This window comes from Dysidea avara, chromosome 15 (genome assembly GCF_963678975.1).
Source record: "Dysidea avara chromosome 15, odDysAvar1.4, whole genome shotgun sequence".
NCBI classification, from domain to species: domain Eukaryota; kingdom Metazoa; phylum Porifera; class Demospongiae; order Dictyoceratida; family Dysideidae; genus Dysidea; species Dysidea avara.
Genome location: NC_089286.1, coordinates 3,294,432 through 3,315,849, shown reverse-complemented (window position 1 = coordinate 3,315,849; position 21,418 = coordinate 3,294,432). Strand labels below are relative to the sequence as shown.

At 35.5% G+C, this 21,418-nt stretch overlaps 2 protein-coding genes across 2 annotated transcripts in view; both read left to right on the top strand.

The window, feature by feature from the left end:
- LOC136245212 (adhesion G-protein coupled receptor V1-like) overlaps positions 1–3,527 on the top strand; it is a 66,533-nt gene extending 63,006 nt beyond the window's left edge. Inside the window, exon 36 of the mRNA XM_066036709.1 lies at positions 3,382–3,527. Within this exon, the coding sequence (XP_065892781.1) occupies positions 3,382–3,527 (146 nt within the window). The remainder of the gene's footprint in view (positions 1–3,381) is intronic.
- Positions 3,528–3,637: 110 nt separating this feature from the next.
- The window catches only part of LOC136245130 (adhesion G-protein coupled receptor V1-like), an 82,491-nt gene continuing 64,710 nt past the window's right edge, over positions 3,638–21,418 (top strand). Inside the window, exons 1-15 of the mRNA XM_066036638.1 lie at positions 3,638–3,778; positions 5,014–5,151; positions 5,204–5,410; positions 9,625–9,774; positions 9,826–10,035; positions 10,684–10,821; positions 10,866–11,072; positions 12,760–12,894; positions 12,949–13,155; positions 13,228–13,365; positions 13,418–13,624; positions 15,410–15,547; positions 15,600–15,806; positions 18,868–19,005; positions 19,057–19,263. Of these exons, the coding sequence (XP_065892710.1) occupies positions 3,691–3,778; positions 5,014–5,151; positions 5,204–5,410; positions 9,625–9,774; positions 9,826–10,035; positions 10,684–10,821; positions 10,866–11,072; positions 12,760–12,894; positions 12,949–13,155; positions 13,228–13,365; positions 13,418–13,624; positions 15,410–15,547; positions 15,600–15,806; positions 18,868–19,005; positions 19,057–19,263 (2,515 nt within the window). The 5' untranslated portion in view covers positions 3,638–3,690. The remainder of the gene's footprint in view (positions 3,779–5,013; positions 5,152–5,203; positions 5,411–9,624; positions 9,775–9,825; positions 10,036–10,683; positions 10,822–10,865; positions 11,073–12,759; positions 12,895–12,948; positions 13,156–13,227; positions 13,366–13,417; positions 13,625–15,409; positions 15,548–15,599; positions 15,807–18,867; positions 19,006–19,056; positions 19,264–21,418) is intronic.

Genomic DNA, 21,418 nt, shown 5'->3' with positions numbered 1-21,418 from the left:
TATCCAGGCTTGTTTTCACTGGCTGCTTTCCCCAAGCCCAGTGGCAAACCATACAAGTGATCTGAGGCCTTGATGAAGTTTTGGCCACCTGGTCACAATTCCTTGTGTTTAATAAAGATTTGTGCTGTAAATTTCCTTTTATTTTGGCCAGTTTTGAAACCTGGAAATGTTTCATAATTTAGCCTAATTCATCCCTACATACTGCTCTTTTGTCCTGTCCCTCACCTCCCGCCCACCACCCCTATTGGACTCCCCTGATACAATCAACCTCAAGTTGAATACTATTTAAAATGGTGAGAAACCTAGCTGTTGGCTACTTGTATGGTAGATACTTGGAAGGTAAGTAATTAGAGCAAAAACGAAATTTGATACACATCACTCCAACCATTGGCAATCTAAAACACTCTAAATACTTGAAACCAACATTTCTCAATGCTATTTAAATAGGTGGCAAGTCTGGTTTTCCCAGGGACAATCACATACTAATTTTATATGATAATTTGTGACTGCTATATTAGTGCATAGATTGTTTGCTTACTGCATCTGTTGCTACTGCTACTGCCACATGCTCATATTAGCTGTACTTGGCTGCACACCACACAATGTCGTGTGTGTATTGTAGTTGTGTGGTTATAGTTGAGCTTCATCATGCTGATCACAGTGTACATAAGCACTATGACATCACATTAATATTAACAATTGTGATCTACTCTTTAACTGTGGCATGGAATGTCAGTCAAGTTATAAACATCATAAAATACTCAAGTATACAATCTTCTTGTTGCACAACTTTTAGAGGATTCAATCTGTTACATGTGACCCACTGAGCGATAACTGACATGGTTGCATTTTCTTTGAACTTCATTTTATGAGAGTTTTGGAATCTAGAAGAAAAAAAAAACAATGAACTGTTAAAGTTTCAGCCTTATCTGGTAGCTAAGTACTTTTGGAGTTATAGTGATAGACACAAAAAGAACAAAACAGTTGATTTGTACAGTGTCTACATAGGAAAAAAAATTTCAGGTGCTTGTTTAGTTGATCATAAGTCTGGATTGCAATGGACTACAGAGTTGAGACTCATGTCATTCTATTCACCATGAACTGGGCCATTCATCAAGGTATAGTTTTGTTACCTAAATACATCCATGCTATTAAGCAAGAAGGCTGTTCAAGCTTATAAACGGTGATGGTAAAGTTATATTTTACTGCAACATAAACAAACACACGTAACTAACATTTACTTTATTGTACAGAAACAAGACAAAGATATTCTACTCTCTATGAAGAGTCAAATCCATTTACTTGAGCATTTACTGAACCCTTTAAGGACCACTGCCATAATATTATGTCCAAATATAACCTTATGTGAAAGCCCAGTGCCGTAATATTACTTCCAAGTGTATTGGATGTAAACAAAAGGCTGTAACTCAACAATAACTAAAGCTATGAGCTTGGAATAAAGGCCATGCAACTGCAAGTGAACCACATGCAACTGCAAGTGAACACCACCTATGCATGTCTTTATAAACACTTAAATCTATTCCTATCCACAGGTCACACAGTGCAAGTGGTAGAGTGTGTGGCCAAGAAACGACCGCTGTGATATTGTATTGTCAATTAATTAGTCGCATTGTGATTGAATTCATTGCAGTCTCTTTTGGCTGCCACCTTTGATATCAGATCCTTTTCACAGTAGCCTATTATTTGAAAGACTGCATCCTTTTTCACAGTTTGGCTGTTTTGGATTAAATAGCATGCTGGCTTTTGTCATTTCTGCAGGTAAACAGATGAACTAGATTTTAAGTGACATTTTGTTATTTTCAACTTAAAATTTGTATTGTTTTGTAGTAATTTTATGTTCTTTGTTGAATTTATTCATATTGCTGCTCTTTGAGATACTCGAAACATGTGAGCTACACACATGTATCATACAGTACAATAGTAACTGTATAGTAGGGACCACAAAGGAGTAGACATGGCACACGGAATAATATCACCCAAAACAGCCTCAATTTTCCCTGACGATGATGAGGCAATATTGGGTAGGTAAAACTAAGCCCCAAAAAGTTTTCAGATTGACCCTAAACACTTTCAACAAGCTGCTATGGAATTTTAAAATATTTATTTAATGGAATTTTCTACTGACTGACTGAGTGACTGACTGACTGAGTGACTGCCTGATGCCTTCAGACAAGTGTAACTCTATAACAGCTAAAGCTATGGGATTGATTTTTTCACTGTTCAGCGTTGCTTCGGCCCGATAGGTGCTTTTTGGCATACCGCAGTATGCACAATACATTCTTCATGGACTTACCAGTGTCCTCCTTTGTGTCCCATTCATCTTTGCTGACAGCGAAAAGTGTCGATTTGGTGGTAGCACGTGATGGCTTCCCTTCGTAAGGGAAATTGTTCGTATTTTTCATAGTGGCTATTTTGATTGCAGAGGAGCTTTTCGAACAGTTCTTGATTCGTACTACTGTGTAATGGGTTGAACATAGCAGACAATGATAGATACTTCACTTTTCAGATAATAATTAATATAACTGGGGCACGTGGCACCATTTATTTTGGTGTGCATGGATTGTAGAGGTGCTGTTCCTGATCTGAAATGCTGTGTAACAGGTTGAACATAGCTGACAATGAAGCGTAATGGATACTTCACTTTTCAGACGATAATTAACGTAGCTGGGGCACACGGTGCCATTCAGATGTGGTATGTGTGGGTTCATCATTTATAATAATTATTTACAAAAAAAAGTTAACAAACAAGTACACAGAAATATTTGGAATTTTCAACTAAAAATGCACAGGAGGGATATAACACTTCTTATTGTTTTACTGTGATTTAATATCATGCACTACTCCAACTTGTTTCAGTACTTTTTATCGATGTGCTATGGTCCCTACTCTAGTTGAAAATTCCAAATTTTCTGTGTACTTGTCTACATTAAAATTTTACGCATGTTTAGTTTTAATCAGTCTGGTGTGCATTGAAACAAAGCTCAAATTAATAAAAAAAATTATACGAATAGATATGCTTATTCATGGAGGGTAAAAACATATTTGTTTTATGTTTGTACAACAAAAGGCACACACATTATGGGTGTAAAAGTAAAGTTTATAGTTGTCATTTGTTTGTTGGAATGGTCTTCTTCTTTGTCCATATGGAGAAGTACAATGAAAACACTATACCTTGATGGATTTGCCAGTTCATGGTAAACAGTTTGAGCCTAGTCCTGTCTTTGTAGCTTGTTTCAGTTGTGAGTTATGATGAATAAAATAAGTGCCGGTAATTTATTTGCAATTCAGAGTAAAAATTTAGGTAGTGATATAATGTATGGACAATAATTGTACTAACAAAGATTCATTGTCTACTTCCAGCTATTACTGTCAACTTCAGTCAGTCAACATACAGTTTTAATGAAGATGCTGGACCAGTACAACTTGGGCTACTTCTCAGTAACCCATCATCAACTGATATTACTGTACAAGTTAGAGATAATGAGAATACTGCCACTAGTGAGTGAAGTAACATCATCACAAAATGTTAATAGTAGTAATAATGTTACAGGAGGAGGTGTTGATTATGATTCTGGACCATATAGTGTCACAATTGTTGCTGGAGACACCAGTGCTTCAGTTAGTGTTCCAATAAATGATGATAATATATTGGAAAATGTTGAGGACTTTATGGTTACTATTATGGCTGGTCCATTACCAGATGGTGTCACTCGTGGTAATCCTGGTAGTGCTACTGTCAATATACTGGATAATGATCGTAAGTGACTGACGTATTGAATCCAGTGATAAACTATTCCAATTTTAATGTGCATGTTGACAGGCTATATAAATTCCTTCTTCATTATGGTCATGTTGTAATTCCAAATGCATCATATCCATTTGAATCAACACTATTGGTTTATTAGTTTACTGCTTTACAGTACATCGTATGTAACAGTGTTTTGGTACATGCATATAATGAATATACATGGGCCACACACACCGCATGTACCCACATATACACACACAAGTGTACACTTGTGTTGTAGTCAGCTATCCTGAGGTGATGCTGTCCAGTGGTCACTCTCTGTCAGTAGTGAAGATGGATGATGTTGGACTTCTTAATACATAGATGAATAATAAGTTGAAAATTTTAAAATGGGAATAGGCATGTGTTCTATTAGAATTTTGCATAAAACATAGGTGATCACTATTGTGAATCCACCATGATACGTACAATACAGCTGTGTCTTAGTACTTAGTACCCAACTAGGAAGAAACTTGAATTAAAGCACAAGACATTTATAGTGTTTTATCTTGTGATGACTGTGCACTGAAGTTGTCAGCCTACAAACACAAAAAAGAGAACAAATGGTGATTAAACAAGTACTCCATGCTGTTTGATTTGTATTGTGCATAGTATCCACCCAGTATCCACGCAGCTCATGCGTTGCCTCTGTTCTCTGATTCAAGTCATGACCACACCACAATACAACTTAATTCAAATATGCACTGCCCACTACACTGATCAAAGAGTCAATGCCAATCCTATGTGTTTCAGTCTCACGCCTTGTCACAATGTTGTGCACAGTTTATAATTGGTGCAAAACCACATAATCTTGCTTCTATTAATTGCCTCCCCTTTATTGCACCACAGTCCAGTTACTTGTAGAGAAGACTGCTTGGAAACCATCTCTGTGCAAAGTTGACATGGATTAGTGTTTCATAAGTTATTTTTGTGTTTTACCATTATAGATGTTATAGCTAAGCAACTTTTGATCAATGCTTTTAGCCCACATCTTTAATTACTCTAGGTCTCTGATTGTTGGGAAAGGTAGTCTGATGCCTGGGCAATTTCCAGGTTTTCCCGGTGTGGCTACACCACTGATAACATGACCCAATAATGATATTGTCATACACACACCATTATTCAAACATATATTGTCTTACTAACCACTTATAATGCATCATGGATTAGATGTATGACTGTTATTCATAATGTGTTAATTGTAGCTGCTACTGTGAGGTTCAGTCAGTCAACATACAGTTTTAATGAAGATGCTGGACCAGCACAACCTGTACTAGTTCTCAGTAACCCATCATCAAGTGATATTACTGTACAAGTTAGAGATAATCAGAATACTGCCACTAGTGAGTGAAGTAACATCATCACAAAATGTTAATAGTAGTAATAATGTTACAGGAGGAGGTGTTGATTACGATTCTGGACCATACACTGTCACATTCACTGCTGGAGACACCAGTGCTTCAGTTAGTGTTCCAATAAATGATGATGACATATTAGAAGATGATGAAGACTTCACTCTCACTATCATGAGTGGTACATTACCTGATGGTGTTACTCGTGATGGTGCCGGTCAAACTATCATTACTCTGGTGGATGATGAAGGTGAAGTAATACTTACAGTAGCTATTATCTATTCTTTAACTTGTCTTAACTGTTTTGTATATAACACATGTTAGGAATTGCTTTTTGTAATAAAATTACATATGCATGAAAGAAAGTGTAAGCTAATATTGAATATTGCTACATAAAAACTGTTTCCAAGAGAACATGTCACTTTGTTGGTGGTTAGCTGCTAACACAGTGTAGTATTGTTTGTAAGCCGGGTAGCTGTTTTTTGGCTTATATAAATTTGATGGTACAACTTACATTACATCCATTACAAACTATTATACAGTATGATAGTACTGTATAGTAGGGATAATAAAGGTGTGGGTGTGGCATGTGATAAATTATCACCCAAAAGCCTGCCTTGCTTTTTCCTCACAACTACGTGACAATATTGGTTGAAATCAAGCCCAAAAGTGCCTTCAGATTGACCAAACATGTTTTGTCAATTTGCTACAGAATTTTAAATTTTTTTGTATTCAACAGAATTTTCTACTGCCTGCCTGATGCGTTCAGTCAGGAATAGCAGAAAACTGGCTACAGCTACAGCCCTACTTCTTTCACAAAAATTTAAGAAGAAACCTTTGGCATATTGATGAACATACAGTGCTTACACCATTGCTTTGCCTTTATCCTTCTGTACTAGTGAAGGTTCTTCATCAATAGCTAGTAGGGCTTCCATCCACAGCTATACGTTAGCTACACAACATTATGCAAATGTATGCATCCGTGGACATGTGTTATAGACATTGCAGTGCTGAGTGAGCTAATCAGTATTGTTGAAGTGTTTGTTGATTTTAACTGCTAGTGTTTCTGAATGCATTTCTTCTCACATTTCTTGTTTGCTATGGCCAACACTGTTCGCTAAAGGGACTGATTAGATCCAGACTTCTAAAAGGAGAGGTTCCACTCTTAATAGTAGACACCCCAGCAATGTTTCACTGTTATATCTTACCAATTAGGCCTTTAGAGGAATGCAACTAAAGCCTTTAACAGTTGCTGTAATACTTAATAAGATAAAGACAATAATGTTAGAGGTGCTTATCACATAAGACAGTAGTTTCAAGTGACATTTGAAGTAAACAAAGGTAAAAAGTCATATAAAGTGTAATAAGTGTTTTTTTGACTGACAAACTGATTTTAGTTTTATTTAATTGAAGAAAAACTTGTTAGCAGTTTTTGTCTGCTGAGGGAGGCTCCATGGAATCCTATTTTGAATTCTCAGATCCTCCCCTGTTCTAGCTGCTTTTCTTGTTCTCTTCATCATTCTCTGGATTGGTAGCATGCTTTCCTTCATGACTTTCTTTGTGTTTTTTTTCACATGATGTGTGACATGTTTCTACTAATAGTAAACAAACTTAGTGAGTGAACTTTGTGTCTAGCTAGATAACTTGATGAACTCTTAAGTGAATATGTGACAGGATTTGCGAAAAGGTATCTTTTCCACACATTTTACATACCAGCAAACAAAATATCATAGCTGTTGACTTTTTACACTGATTAAGTTGCTCTTTGCATCAAAATGTAGCCAGATACTGTAGCTACACTCATGGAAATGTTCAGATGATATGATTAAAAAGTTATTAAGTTGTAAAGTTCAAAAAATGGGTCAAATTTTGTGTGTGAAAAAGGTACCTTTTTGCAAATCCGGTCACATATATTTTAGCAATAATATGTGGTGTATTATACTTTTAGCTAATCAGTGAAAATTTGCTGACTGCTTGCATATAGCTACCCATTTAATTATATATAGTGCTGTTGTTATCTATTACAGGTTTTTGCAATTGAATTCGTCCCGTTTGCAATTGAATTCGTCCCGTTTGCAATTGAATTCGTCCATATTGCAATTGAATTCGTCCCGTTTGCAATTGAATTTGTCGGTTTTGCAATTGAATTCGTCGGTTTTGCAGTTGAATTAGTCGGTTTTGCAATAGAATTCGTCGCGTTTGCATTACAATTCGTCATAAACAAAATGGCTCCAAGAAACCAACCCGTTCATTAAGAGATGAACTATTTATACCTTGGAGAGTTACACTTGAGACACTAGAAGGTAATTGAAGCTGGTAGTACGCGAAGTTGATAGCTGTCTGACAAGTTAATTAACTTGCTCGCGAGTGACCACACCCATCACGAATGGCGTAGTAGAGTTTGGAATGTTGCTGGATAGGCTGTAGAGGAAGAATTATTGCCTTATAAAGACTTGTTTACTACTGTTGTACTTGAACAAGTTCTTGTAGCAGCTGCTACATCATGTTTTCGTGTTTGATCCAGCTGCCATTCTTGTTATGGACGAATTTAAGTGCAAAAGCGACGAATTCAATTGCAAAAGCGACGAATTCAATTGTAAACGGGATGAATTCAATTGCAAAAGCGACGAACTCAATTGCAAACGGGACAAATTCAATTGCCAAGTCGCTGAATTCAATTGCAAAAACCTGTATAGTGTAACATTGTGACCGATTTTGTGAAATGGGGTCTTTCCACACACATATCCAATTTGACAAAATATAACTTCAGACACATTGAAGGAAGCAAACCTGGTCAATAGTTAGCACCATTGCTAAATGCTGGATGTAAAATATTCAGGCCTGAAGCTCCTATATGAATGAGTGTTTAAGACCTAATTGAATCCAGTTAGATTAATTGCATTATTATACAGTATGTTCAGTGGTCAAAATAAGTTTACTTACAAGTATAGAATTTTAAACTAGAGTAGGGACAGTGTAGTACCACAATTAAAAGTACTGAATAAAGCTGTACGTAATGCCCAATTGCTGTAAAACAATAAGTGGTGCTCCACCAGCTGTTCTCTGTATCTCAGGAGCTTATATAAGAACCTTAACGTATGATTGAGATAATTATAATATTACATCATCTTGTATGCTACTGTACTTAACTGTTTCTTCATTAAGATATAGGGAGAATATTTTAATGCAACTATGGTATGCTACTGCTTACCTGTTTCTGATTATATACAAAGCCATTTCATTAAGATGTAAGCAGGTTAGGCTATTCCCTAATTCTGTCAGACAATCATAGACACAGTACTTTGTCAATGAGAATGTGGTATTTATAATCACATAGATTATGTTAATGCAAGTCAGGTTTTTGCTGAGTCGGTCACAAATATTTAACTTTAATGCCGGCAGTATACTTTAGGTGTATATTGTATGTTTTTGTAATTTGCTGTTATTTTATTTGATAAATTAGTACTAGTAATATCATGAGTAACAGTGGAATTTTCGATAAATACCACGAGTGTTGCATTGAGAATTGGTAAAATTTCACAACACGAAGCAAATTGAAATTTTTGTTTTTAATGAAACAAGAGTGGTATTTTTATCCAAATTTCCCCGATACTCATGCTGTTGTAAGTTAATACCATACTAGTTCATTGATTGCCAAGCAAAATGGTTGTTAAGAACTGTTGCTATGGCTCGAATAGAGAATCGAATCAAAATAGCCCATAGCAACCATTGTCATGGAAACCATTTCTAAAGTATTAAGTATTTTCGGCCATAGCAACCATACCTTGGCAACCTTTGCTAAGCAGCAACACTACACCAGTAAATATATTCTACCCAATGAAATTGCAATTACAATCTTTCACTGCTACCAGATAAATTTCACTGCTGGTATAGGGAATTTTGCATAGGCAGTGAAACAGGTATGGTATTGCAGTAATGTTAACATTAGTCTTAATGAATTAATGGTGTAATCTGGAGGCATGTGCATTAGCTTATCCAAAAGAAATTAAAACATTTGAAGTAAAAATTTGCAATAGACAGCTATCTAGGATAAAACTGCATCATTAAACTGTCTATTATGGAACAATGTGTTGATCCCCAGTATTTACATATATACTCTCTCTGAATGTTAACTATCACACTCACATGCATGCATGCACACACACACACACACACACACACACACACACACACGCGCACACACACACACACGCACACACACACACAAACACACACACACGCACACACACACACACACCCACACACGCACACACGCACACATACACACACATGCACACTTGGTAACACATACGCACGGATGCATGCACACACAGAGAAACACACACGCGCACACATTTTTTTGCTCTCAAGCACTGTTGTTAATTATTTATTGTTAATTGTCTATCAGATGTTAAAATACAAATGTGTAGTATACTTAATATTTATCAATTTATCACTATACAGTACTAATGGTGGAGTTTTCTCAGAATGTGTTCACTGGCTCTGAGTCATCTGGTACTGTTCCTGTATCATTGTTGTTGAGAGGAGGTACTGCTGACAGAGATATTGCTGTTACTGTTACACCATCTGACCAGACACCATTATCTGCTGAGAGTAAGAGATGTGTGTCCTAGACTGACTAGTTAGTTACTGTTTACTGATCAGGTAATGGAGTGGACTACACTTCTACTCCTATCACTGCCACCTTCACTGCTGGAGCCACTACTACTACAATTAATGTACCAGTTACTATGGACAATATTGCAGAACAATCAGAAACATTTGATCTTAGTTTAACTATTCCTCCAGCACTAAGTGGAGATGTTGTTCCAGGAAACATTGCTACAGCAGTTGGAAACATCACTGATATAACCAGTAAGATATTTAGCCAGGTGTATAATTAAAATGAATAACAGATAACCCCAAAGAGTGGCCTATTTAGCTCATCCTTCAGATTACAATCACATGTCTAAATTTTGAAGTATTAATTATACCATCTTTTTGTGATATCCGTGATCCCATAATTTCGTCTTCGGTTGATAATGGTGCCATAATTTAGTACAAAATGGACTGGCAAAAGCAGCGAGCATATTAGCTATAAGGAGTTGCAGCTATACGCACTATATGCTCTTAAAGATTGAAATGTTAACTATTATTATGTATATGATAAGTATTCAAACGAGCGACCTGGAAAAGCATCAAACATTCTGAGAGTGAAAGGAATGACACTTCAGATATGTATTATGTTCATACCACACATAGTACATAACAGCTCATTAATAACTTAACAACTATAATATACTGTCATGTTGCTGCAATCAATACACACAAATGCACAATTGTAAACTATTATATTGTGCAAGTGTATTAGGGTACTAGAACATCGAGTCCACAAAACTACTAACCTAGTAATTCATCTAGCAAATTTGTATCAGTTATATGGTTACATAGCTGTAATACACCACAACTATCTATCAGTTATATATACACTTACTGAGTGGTTCTGTATTTTTCTTTTTTTAGTTGTATTCATATGTTTTGTGGATCAAACACTATTTGTACCAGAAGATGATATAGTTGTGGTTGTTACAATGAATATCACTAATCCACTATCAACTGATGTTACACTAACAGTAGACAGTACGGATGTCACAGCTACTGGTCAGTCTTGTTGTTGCTAACACTTATTAACCAGTATTTTACAGGAGGTATCGACTATGTGTCTGGACCATATACTGTCACAATACTTGCTGGACAAACTAGTGCTTCATTTAATCTTAGAATAAATAATGACAATAACACATATGAAGGAAATGAAACATTTTCTCTTACAATTAGAACATCCTCACTACCTGACAGAGTCATGACACTACCAATGTGTCGTCTTGATGTAACAATTGTGGATAATGACTGTGAGTTAATTGTTTAGTTGTGTTAAGAGTTGCTGTTACACAAAATTCTCACCAAGTGTTCATAATAAAAGTATCAAATTAGTCCAGTCATTTTATGGGTTGACCTTAACCAAATTGCAACACAAATCTCAATTTCAGTTTCCATATCTCTGTTTCCTTGGTAACACATGTACCTTATAGTATTCACTAGGATACTCTGTTATTAAAATGTTCCTTGCCATGGGAAAACTATCTTTAGACAAGCAATGGATAGCTAAACCAAAATTTAATTAAGTGCATGGGCGGGATTAAATAATGTCAGTTTTATCCAGTAAAATGATGATAACTTTAGAACAAATTAAGCTATGGATACCAAACAAGTACCATCTTGTTCCTTATAGTGAGAGCAATGATTTGATACCAAATGTAAATAGTTCGGATATTGTATAGCTGAAATAGAAGCACAAATCCTAATTTACTCAGGATATCAATGTATTTCATAGTAAACCAGAATATATAGTATCTTAGTACTGATAAATGTTTCTATTTTGGCACCATTCACTGCTAAACTTCAAAGAGATGAAATCACTTTTTAAATCACCATAACTCAGGGGCGGATCCAGAGTTTGGAAAGGGGGTGTGCACTTTGCTGAAACGTTTAAGATCAAAAAAAAGGTCACAACAATAGTGGCTACCCTTACAAGTTTATTTACTGCAAAGTATACAAAGATCCTTATTCAGATCCTTATTCATAGCTTCATAGCTAAGCTACACTGCTTCATGAACACTGTGACTGCTTTATTAGAGTGACTGCTCTATTAGAGTATCTCGAACTTGTATGCAATTTTTTCTGAAAGGGAAGAAGGAAGGGGGTGGGGGGGATGTGCCCTGTGCCCCCTGGATCCATCACTGTAACTATATTGCAAACTAAAACAGAAATACCTTAAACATATACACAATGGTGTAATAAAAATGAAATGGGTTCCAGCGATAAAAAGTAGTGAAACAATAGATGATGGTAACTATGAGGAAAAATCCCTATTTGGCAATGTACCATTGTGTGAAAACTCTAAATTGGCATGTTTTTCATTATTTTTCAATACCTAAGTAGGGATTTTCCCTCACAAATCCAGGTAGGGATTTTCCCTCACAACTACTATCATCTATAGTTTGACTACTTCATTGCTGAAACCCTATGTCATTTTAAAATCAATAATTAATTTTTGTTGCTGTTAGAGCATAGCTATAAAATACAGGTGTAGTTGTGACTGCTGTATTAGAGTATCTAAATCTTATTACGGTAATTACCAGTAATTAAAAGTCTTTCTGGCATCACCTTTATAATTACTTATGTGTCATTTAACTTCAGTAACCAAAGGGAGTGTTATAAAACTACACATCATAAAATGTAGGATTAATCAGTCTTGTAAACATGACTAACACTACATTACATAAACATTGTACATTGTTAGTCTGTAGTGACACACTGAGGCTGGTTTTCACCGCTCGCCTTTATTATACTCTTCCTATTTCTGTAGCATTTATAGTACATGGATGCCATATGACATCTTTAGCAATTAAATGACACTTGCATAATTCTATGTCTCATTCAAAAGTTACTAGTGAAGTTGTACAAGCATAATATATTTATTGAATTTCCTTGTCTTTTGCTATTGTCTTACAATTTTTGTTACTTGTTTTAATGTAGTTCCAATGGTATCATTTGAACAGCCTACAAATGTTGTTGAAAATGCTGGACCAGCACAACCTGTACTAGTTCTCAGTAACCCATCATTATTTGAATTTACTGTACAAGTGTCTACCACTGGTAGAACAGCTACTGGTGAGTGTAATAGTTGTGAATGTCATGACTAATTTTACTGTTAACATGTTACAGGAGGAGGTGTTGATTATAATTCTGGACCATACACTGTCACATTTCCTGCTAGACAGACAAGGGCTTCATTTAATATTCCAATAAATGATGATAACATTTGTGAAGGAAATGAAGAGTTTGATGTCACCATTAACCCATTGTCAACACCTAGTTATGTTACTGTTGTTAGTCCTGATCAATCTACAGTTACTATAATGGATGACGAGTGTAAGCAGTTGTTGTGGGCTAAGAAAATAATGGAATGTGTTTAGTGATTAAGTGTTTCTCATTATCCTTTAGCCTGCACTGTGTCATTCAGTCAGTCAACATACAGTTTTAATGAAGATGCTGGACTAGCACAACCTGTACTAGTTCTCAGTAACCCATCATCAACTGATATTACTGTACAAGTCAGAGATAATGAGAATACTGCCACTAGTGAGTGGAGTAACATTATCACAAAATGTTAATAGTAGTAATAATGTTACAGGAGGAGGTGTTGATTATGATTCTGGACTGTACACCGTCACATTCACTGCTGGAGAGACCAGTGCTTCATTTAATGTTCCAATAAATGATGATAATATATTAGAAGATGATGAAGACTTTACTCTCACTGTTATTGAATCCACACTACCTGCTGAAGTCACTCGTGGTGATCCTTTTAGGGCTACTGTCACCATACAGGATAATGACCGTGAGTAATTTAAAAATCATGTGATCACTACTATTAGTGTGTAGACTTAACATGTGTTAGAATTCCGGGATGATTCAGACTACATTAGTTGGCTACTGTGATATTGTTTGTATGTGTCATGCTTGTCTGCTTGATCTGTCACAAGGAGGGTGGTTAGTCTGCTCCTTATTGAGTTATCGATTGGCAATCCAAAGCATACTTTGCATGAAAGTGTCCATCCTGGCTGTACTTGGTGTGAATACTTGTCCTGCTGTATCACAGTAGCAGATCTTTACTTTTTTGCCTTGTAGTGTTGGCTGTGTTGCTTCTTTGATTATCAACAGAGGAAATAGTGATCTTCATCTGATTATATGTGAAATAAGAGTTTACAGTAACTCATGCATCTTTCATTTATGTTTGCTTGGCAGACTGTTTATCCTCCCTTCTAAGATTGCAAGTCATCATTGTGTGGCAATTTTTCTGGCAAGAAGTCTGGCTTCTTAATGATAACATAGTCCTTAATTTGAAGAGTATATATATATATATATAGTGACAACAATATTTGGTGTCTAGGATACTAACATTGTACGTTTCCAGTATTTCAAGGCAATGATCAACAGATTGTTCCTCTTTTGGTGAATCTTCTACATCCAGAAGTACTTAGTCAAGCTGGTAAATTATGTTCAATCAATTTCCTTCTGCAGATGTAGAATTTGAAACATAAAGATTGTGCTGCTCTGTTCAAATAGCCACTACAACTACACTGTAGTTACTTTTTTTCTTGGCAGTAAAATAGTTTCACTTCTAGGCCTTGCCAACAAGTCTGATTTTAAACTGCAATAACCCTGCCTAGCCGTTTCATTTGTTCACCCAGTCAAAATGGCTTATGTACTTGTCACCAACTGTTATCCATATTCGGATTATCAGAGATCTAGGAGTATTAGCCTTTCTAACTCTGTACACTTCCATTCATGCTAATCCTTCAAGCTAAGTCATCATCAGCGCTAAGGATAAACACAACAAGACATTTCTAAGTATAAACTGACGAATATTTGACAATTAGTATTATGACAAATATCCTGCCGATCATATAGTGGGTGACCTTGTGAAACAGTCGCTCCCATTAATAAAACGCAGCTAAAAATTCTCGCAGTTCACTACAGACAATAGACTACCTTTGTGGTAAAATAATACTGTACAAGGATTAGTTAGCATAATAATATAAAGCTGAAAAGCTATCTGACCGTCTAAATTACTTTAGCATTCAATGATTTTCTCACTAGCTGTGCATGTATCAAAACAGTTGTAACATCAAACAAAGTGTAAGGAGTTCTGTGGTTGATGTTATTATCATTTACTTTTTAATTGTAAAGCTTTAATAATAATAAATACTTAGGTTTAAAGGAAGAAAATCCATCCCTCCTGGAGGAGACTGAGTGTGGCGCTCGACTAGACATTGGGTGGCCTGCAGTTCGAATCCTGGGGTAGGAGGGATTTTTTTCCTTTCTTTGACCCTTTTCTGTTTCACCTTATTGTTAGCTAGGTCATGTAATCTTTAAGTCTCCAGTTCCAGTGTTAGGTTAGGTTAATCCAAAGGCTGCAGCACATGTTGCTGTCAGACCTTCAGTGCAGGCCACTGTAAAGCTTTAATAATAATAATAATTTTATTGTCACTAGTTAACCATATTTGTCAGTATATCTTAGGCCATGCCATTAACAACTCAGCTGATTTTAGTTTAAATTAAATTAAGAGTTAGGTTATGGACAATAAGTATGTGCTAACAAAGATCTATTGTCTATTTCCAGCTATTACCGTCAACTTCAATCAGTCAACATACAGTGTTAACGAAGATGCTGGACCAGTACAACCTGTACTAGTTCTCAGTAACCCATCATCAACTGATATTACTGTACAAGTTAGAGATACTCAGAATACTGCTACTAGTGAGTGAAGTAACATCTTCACAAAATGTTAATAGTAGTAATAATGTTACAGGAGGAGATGTTGATTATGGTTCTGGTCGATACACTGTCACATTCTCTGCTGGACAGACCATTGCTTCATTTGATATTCTAATAAATGATGATAACATTTTGGAAGGCAATGAAAACTTCAATTTGATAATCATCCCTCAATCATTACCCAGTAGGGTTACTCGTACTGCTCCTAGCCAAGTATCGGTGATCATAATAGATAATGATCGTAAGTTATTAGAATATTTACTGTAATAGTTGACTATATTATATGAGTGTTGAAAAGCCTTTATTATGATATAAAAAATAAATTAAAAAACTAGTAATAATTATAATTGTTAATTTAAAATTGAAGTAGGAATCTATACAATAAAGTAGTGAAACAAGAAATGAATGATAGTATTATAGCATAGCTCGGTGGGAAAATTCCTACTTTGGCATTAAACAAAGGAGTTGTATTAATATACCAATGTAGGGATTTTTAAACCAGGTACGCACCCATACTGTGAATGCTTGCCTGGTTTACTGAATTGTTTTCGTAAAAGTGTGTGTTTGTGTGTATATCTACCTATATGTGTTTGGCTGTACGCACCCACATGAACAAAATCATTAAATGGTAGAGAAGTAGCCTTTATGTAAGAAATAAAAACAAAATGAAGGCTGTACTAAACTTCCTCACAGGTTAACTTTGCTCTGAAGTGGTCTCTTTTTGGTGGTCTGAAATACGGGTGTGGAAACTCTCCTCAGACTTTGTGGATTACCTTCTTTTTGGGTTTTACTGGTGTTTAACAATAAGAGAAACAACAGTGCTAGCCTCGTAGATTACCAGGAATAGCCTATCCCTTTGAGTTGGGAAGGAGGCATATCTCCTACATACATGAACGAAAATTAAGAGCATCTCTGAGGCTTTGTCAAGAGAATTTGTGGGGAAAACACAATAGTCAAGGTATAAAACAGTTTATAAAATACTTCTGTGTGTAATATGTTGTTAAAAGTGGTTTGCTTAACAAGTGCTTCTTTAGCAGTGCATAGCAATGTAATTGAAGAATTATGAAAATTTCATGAATTACAAAATCTGAGAATTACAATAAATTGCACAACCAAAACCCTATTGGTTAATTCCAGATGAGTTAGCTAGCTGCATGCCGCCTGGTTTATATAAGTAGCACAACAACAACTGGTTCTCAGAGCTATGCTGTAATACCATTACTTACTTCTTGTTTCACAACTTTATTGTTTGGATTCATACTTCATGTTTAATTTTAAATATACTATAGAATATTGCTATATCACAGAAATGGCCATAGGATCTACAGATGCTGCTATAGAGTTTTATGGAAAATAACATGTAAACTAGACTTATCTGTGCCAAAAGCTATACAAAAACATAAAAGAGATTTCAATAACCTTTTACATAGCTAGACAGGTTGAACTCTTCAAATGGTGTTCTTAACTTTGAACGATTAACTGTGGCTATACAATAAGCCTAAATTGTAAAAGGCATGGCTAATAAAGTTTCTGTAAACAGTAAGGCCATTGGTGTGCAACTCACATATCAGCACCTTTATATTATTGTGCTACAACTAATTTCTTACACTTTTTGTTAACTTTTTACCCCACTGATAAACTTCAGTATAGGTACCAAACCTGTTAGGTGATAATCTCCGTGAAAAATTGGTCACATCAATGTAAAACCATATGGCCATTTTTCATTGTTTTAGCATGTTTGCCGGAAGGCCACATCCTTTTTTTATAGTTGGATTAGATTTCAGATCAGTTGTGATCTGGGTGACCTCATCATGTCAGCCTAGTGACGATTGGTACACTTGACCTTGCAATATCTGAGGGTCAAGTACTTCCATCCCATTGATCCCTTTATGGTTACAATCTAGTGCTGGAGGTGTACTATACCCCGAAAAAATTAATATACAGGACAACTTTTATTATAGTTAAACTTGTTATGTAACTTAGGGTAATTTGCTCTTAGTTGAATTCTCTACATGGTGACTTGATTGTAGCTGAATACTCTAACAAAGTGACTTAACTTATTACATAGCTGAATGTTCTCTAATAGAGCGATTGCACTATTAGAGTATATCTATTGCTTACCGGTACATTTGGTTGGCTTTCATAGTATAACTTAGTGGTTTCAATGTAAAACACTGAAGGGCTTTTCTAAAATAATTATTCAACCTATCTACTAATTTTCAGCTCATTCCATTGACTAGTTTGTCTGGTAGACATGGTCAGTAATACGTTTTAATTATTGCAAGTTTATTACTCATGATTGGCATTTTAACTATATCTCCATGATTGTTAGTGCTATTTGTTTCAAATCACAAAATGGTTTGCAGTACAATGTTTACTCCATGTACACACTAATTTTGAAGTTATTCCTTCAAGTGGTTTACCCTGTGGCCAATGATTGGTGATTTAAAAAGCTGATGATCGAGTACAAGAAACATGTATACATTTAATAAATAACATGCGCTTAATATTCATGTGCTTAACAACTAGTCTCTACAGTAGATCATTAAAGAGTGTTTTATCATGCTTCAAATTGTATTAATAGGTTATTAAGGGGTATGATCACTGTATTTGATCACTACAGTGGAACCTCTGTATTATGGACATTTTGGGACCCAGAATTTTTGGCCATCTTTCAGAAGTAAAAAAGTATTAACCAAACCAAGACTTTTATCCGGTTTTTTCTATTGTGTCCTTAGTTTGGGGAGTTTATTAAGAGAGGTTCCACTGTATGAGTATACTGTAGGCATGGTCATCATACTTGAATATTTTATGTATATTTAGTTAGACCATTAAGGGCATGGTTGTCATGGGTGATTGGAATAAAAATTAGCATGATTATTAAGGGGTGGTAGTCATGACAAAACTTATCGTGTAACTACAGATACTCTAATAACTTTTACAGTAGTGTAAGTGCTTAAAGTAATTCTGTGATGTCTTATCAAGGAAAGTATTAATACATGCCTTTTTGCTTGAAGAATATGACAAAAAGCATAACCAAAAATGCAAGAAGGAGGGAAAAGAAAGGTATAGAGCACTCATCAGAATCCTAAAAGACACATCCAAGATGTGAGTTTGGTACTTTAACGTAAAATGTTGGCTATGCGATGTAGCCTTGCAACTATGGTCAGGCTGGCCATCCTGTATAATATATTATAAGCAAATACAATCCTTTGTGATTCCTACTATTAAGAACCTTACGTATTAATAGCATGCATATCATTTGAAATGACAAAAATTGAAAACTTTGTATCACTCTGCAGTTATTACTGTTAACTTCAGTCAGTCAACATACAGTTTTAATGAAGATGCTGGACCAGCACAACCTGTACTAGTTCTCAGTAACCCATCATCAAGTGATATTACTGTACAAGTTAGAGATAATCAGAATACTGCGACTAGTGAGTGAAGTAATATCATCACAAAATGTAATAGTAGTAATAATGTTACAGGAGAAGGAGTTGATTATGATTCTGGACCATACGCTGTCACATTCACTGCTGGAGACACCAGTGCCCCATTTAATGTTCCAATAAATGATGATAATATATTAGAAGATGATGAAGACTTTACTCTCACTATCATGAGTGGTACATTACCTGATGATGTCACTCGTGATGGTGCTGGTCAAGCTACAGTTATTATAGTGGATGATGAAGGTGAATATTGGCTTGCACATCCTAATAGAGTCCCTGTGTGTAATAGTACATTCCAAGGTTGGCTAAATTGCTAACAGCAGCCATAAATATGAAATACACATGATTTTTAAATTTGCTGTATTTAGCATGAACGAGCTATTATTGAATTTTTACTTCAAAAAGATACTGTTGTATCAATCTCAAATTTTTTGTCAGGAAGTAGTCCCTTTTCTGTAGATTATCTCACATAAAGTTGAGTATTTGATTTGACTCACTTCTATGTAAAATGCCCATTAAATGTTCGTTAATCATTTATCAATCACTTTGCACTTTTCTATTGTGGTGACTTGAGTAGAATCTCTGCAATCTTCATTATCATACACTATGATAATAGTGTACAGTAGGGACCACAAAGGAGTAGGCGTGGCCCACAAAATAATATCACCCAAACAAAAGCCTCAATTTCCCCTAACAACAATCAGGCAGTATTGGTTAGGTGAAACTAAGCTCAAACAAGCTTTCAGATCGACCTGAAACGCTTTCAACAAGTTGCTACGGAATTTTAAAAATAATTTTTTAACGGAATTTTCTACTGACTGAGTAAGTAACTGACTGACTGATGCCTTCAGACAAGCGTAACTTAATAACGGCTAAGGCTACGGGCTTGATTTTTTCCCTGTTCGACGTCGCTTCGTCCTGACAGATGCCTTTTGGCATACCGCAGTACGTATAATGCATTCTTCATAGACTTACCAGTGTCCTCCTTTGTCATCTTTTCTGACAACGAAAAGTGTCAATTTGGCGATAACACATGATAGCTTCCCTTCACATAATGGAAATCGTTTGTATTTTTCATAGCGGCTATTTTGATAGCAGAGGTGCTTGTCAAACAGTTCTTGATTCGTACTGTTATGTAATGGGTTGAACACAGCCAACAATGAAGCGTAATGGATACTTCACTTTTCATACGACAATTGATATAACTGGGGCACGTGGCATCATTTCTTTCGGAATGCGTCTTGGTGTGCAGAGGTGCTTTTTGAACAGTTCTTGATTTGAAAATGCTGCATAACAAGTAGTTACAAAAGCAATTACGAGCATATAGTAAAAAATCAGTACATTATGAGCAATAAGACTGCCTTTTCATCCTTGTTCACAACAAACCCTTCAATGCAGTTTCATGGATACATCTTTTATTCAGGAAAATGATGAACATTTGGCCAATTCTGCCAAGTAAAAGTTCTTTCATGGCAATTTCTGTAGTGTTCTCCTTTATCTTATAGATATTCTGCAGTAACATCTACACATGAACGCTAATGGATGGAAATTTACTTTAGAATAGGATACGCTATTGGAGTTCCTCATATGAAAACTTTACAAATAAGTAGAAAAATCTTGTGAACTTCCAAATTGTTTGCATGATTTTAATGTTTGATAATAGGTACCATTTCATAATAGGTTGATAGCGCTAGTCACTAATATGTCGTACATATCTTAATAAATAAAATTGTGCAAGCCTTGTTCAACCATAGTGCTTTTAATATTTAAAAATGGAGTAAGTGGTGAAACAAGATATAGACACTGTTGTTACAACATAGCTACATGAGATATTGGCAATTAAGTTTAAAGTAGAGACTTCTCCACATAGCTATGTTATGATACCATCACCATGAACCATGCTATTGCTTCTTAACAGAGATTACCATGGTATTTGTTCATATCCAAAATGACCCAATTTTTTGCCAACATTGTAATAGAACACTCAGAAAAACACCATAGAACTAGAAAGTTAATTGGAAGAAGTATAGATCTACTAAATAGTATCAAATAAAATTACTTCTTTAAATCTGAAATATGTCACTTTGTTTAAGAGACATAAACTGCATAGTCTTTCTTCCTATGTGTCCATGACCCATTCATAATTGTGTATTGCAATTATAACATTCATATTTCATTTTGAAGGAAATTCAGCAATTGAGTAGCTATACTTCCTTAATGCTTCTCCAATCTAAATGTTTATTGGGGTGCCCTAACATAACCTATATTTTATCCACATAAGTTCATGCCAGAGCTACAGTGTTGTTGTCTACCACTGCTTCTCCGAACAATTCATTACTATTATGCCATACTTGTGATCCTTGGGTAGTGAGTGATGTACACTAGCATTTGAATCTCT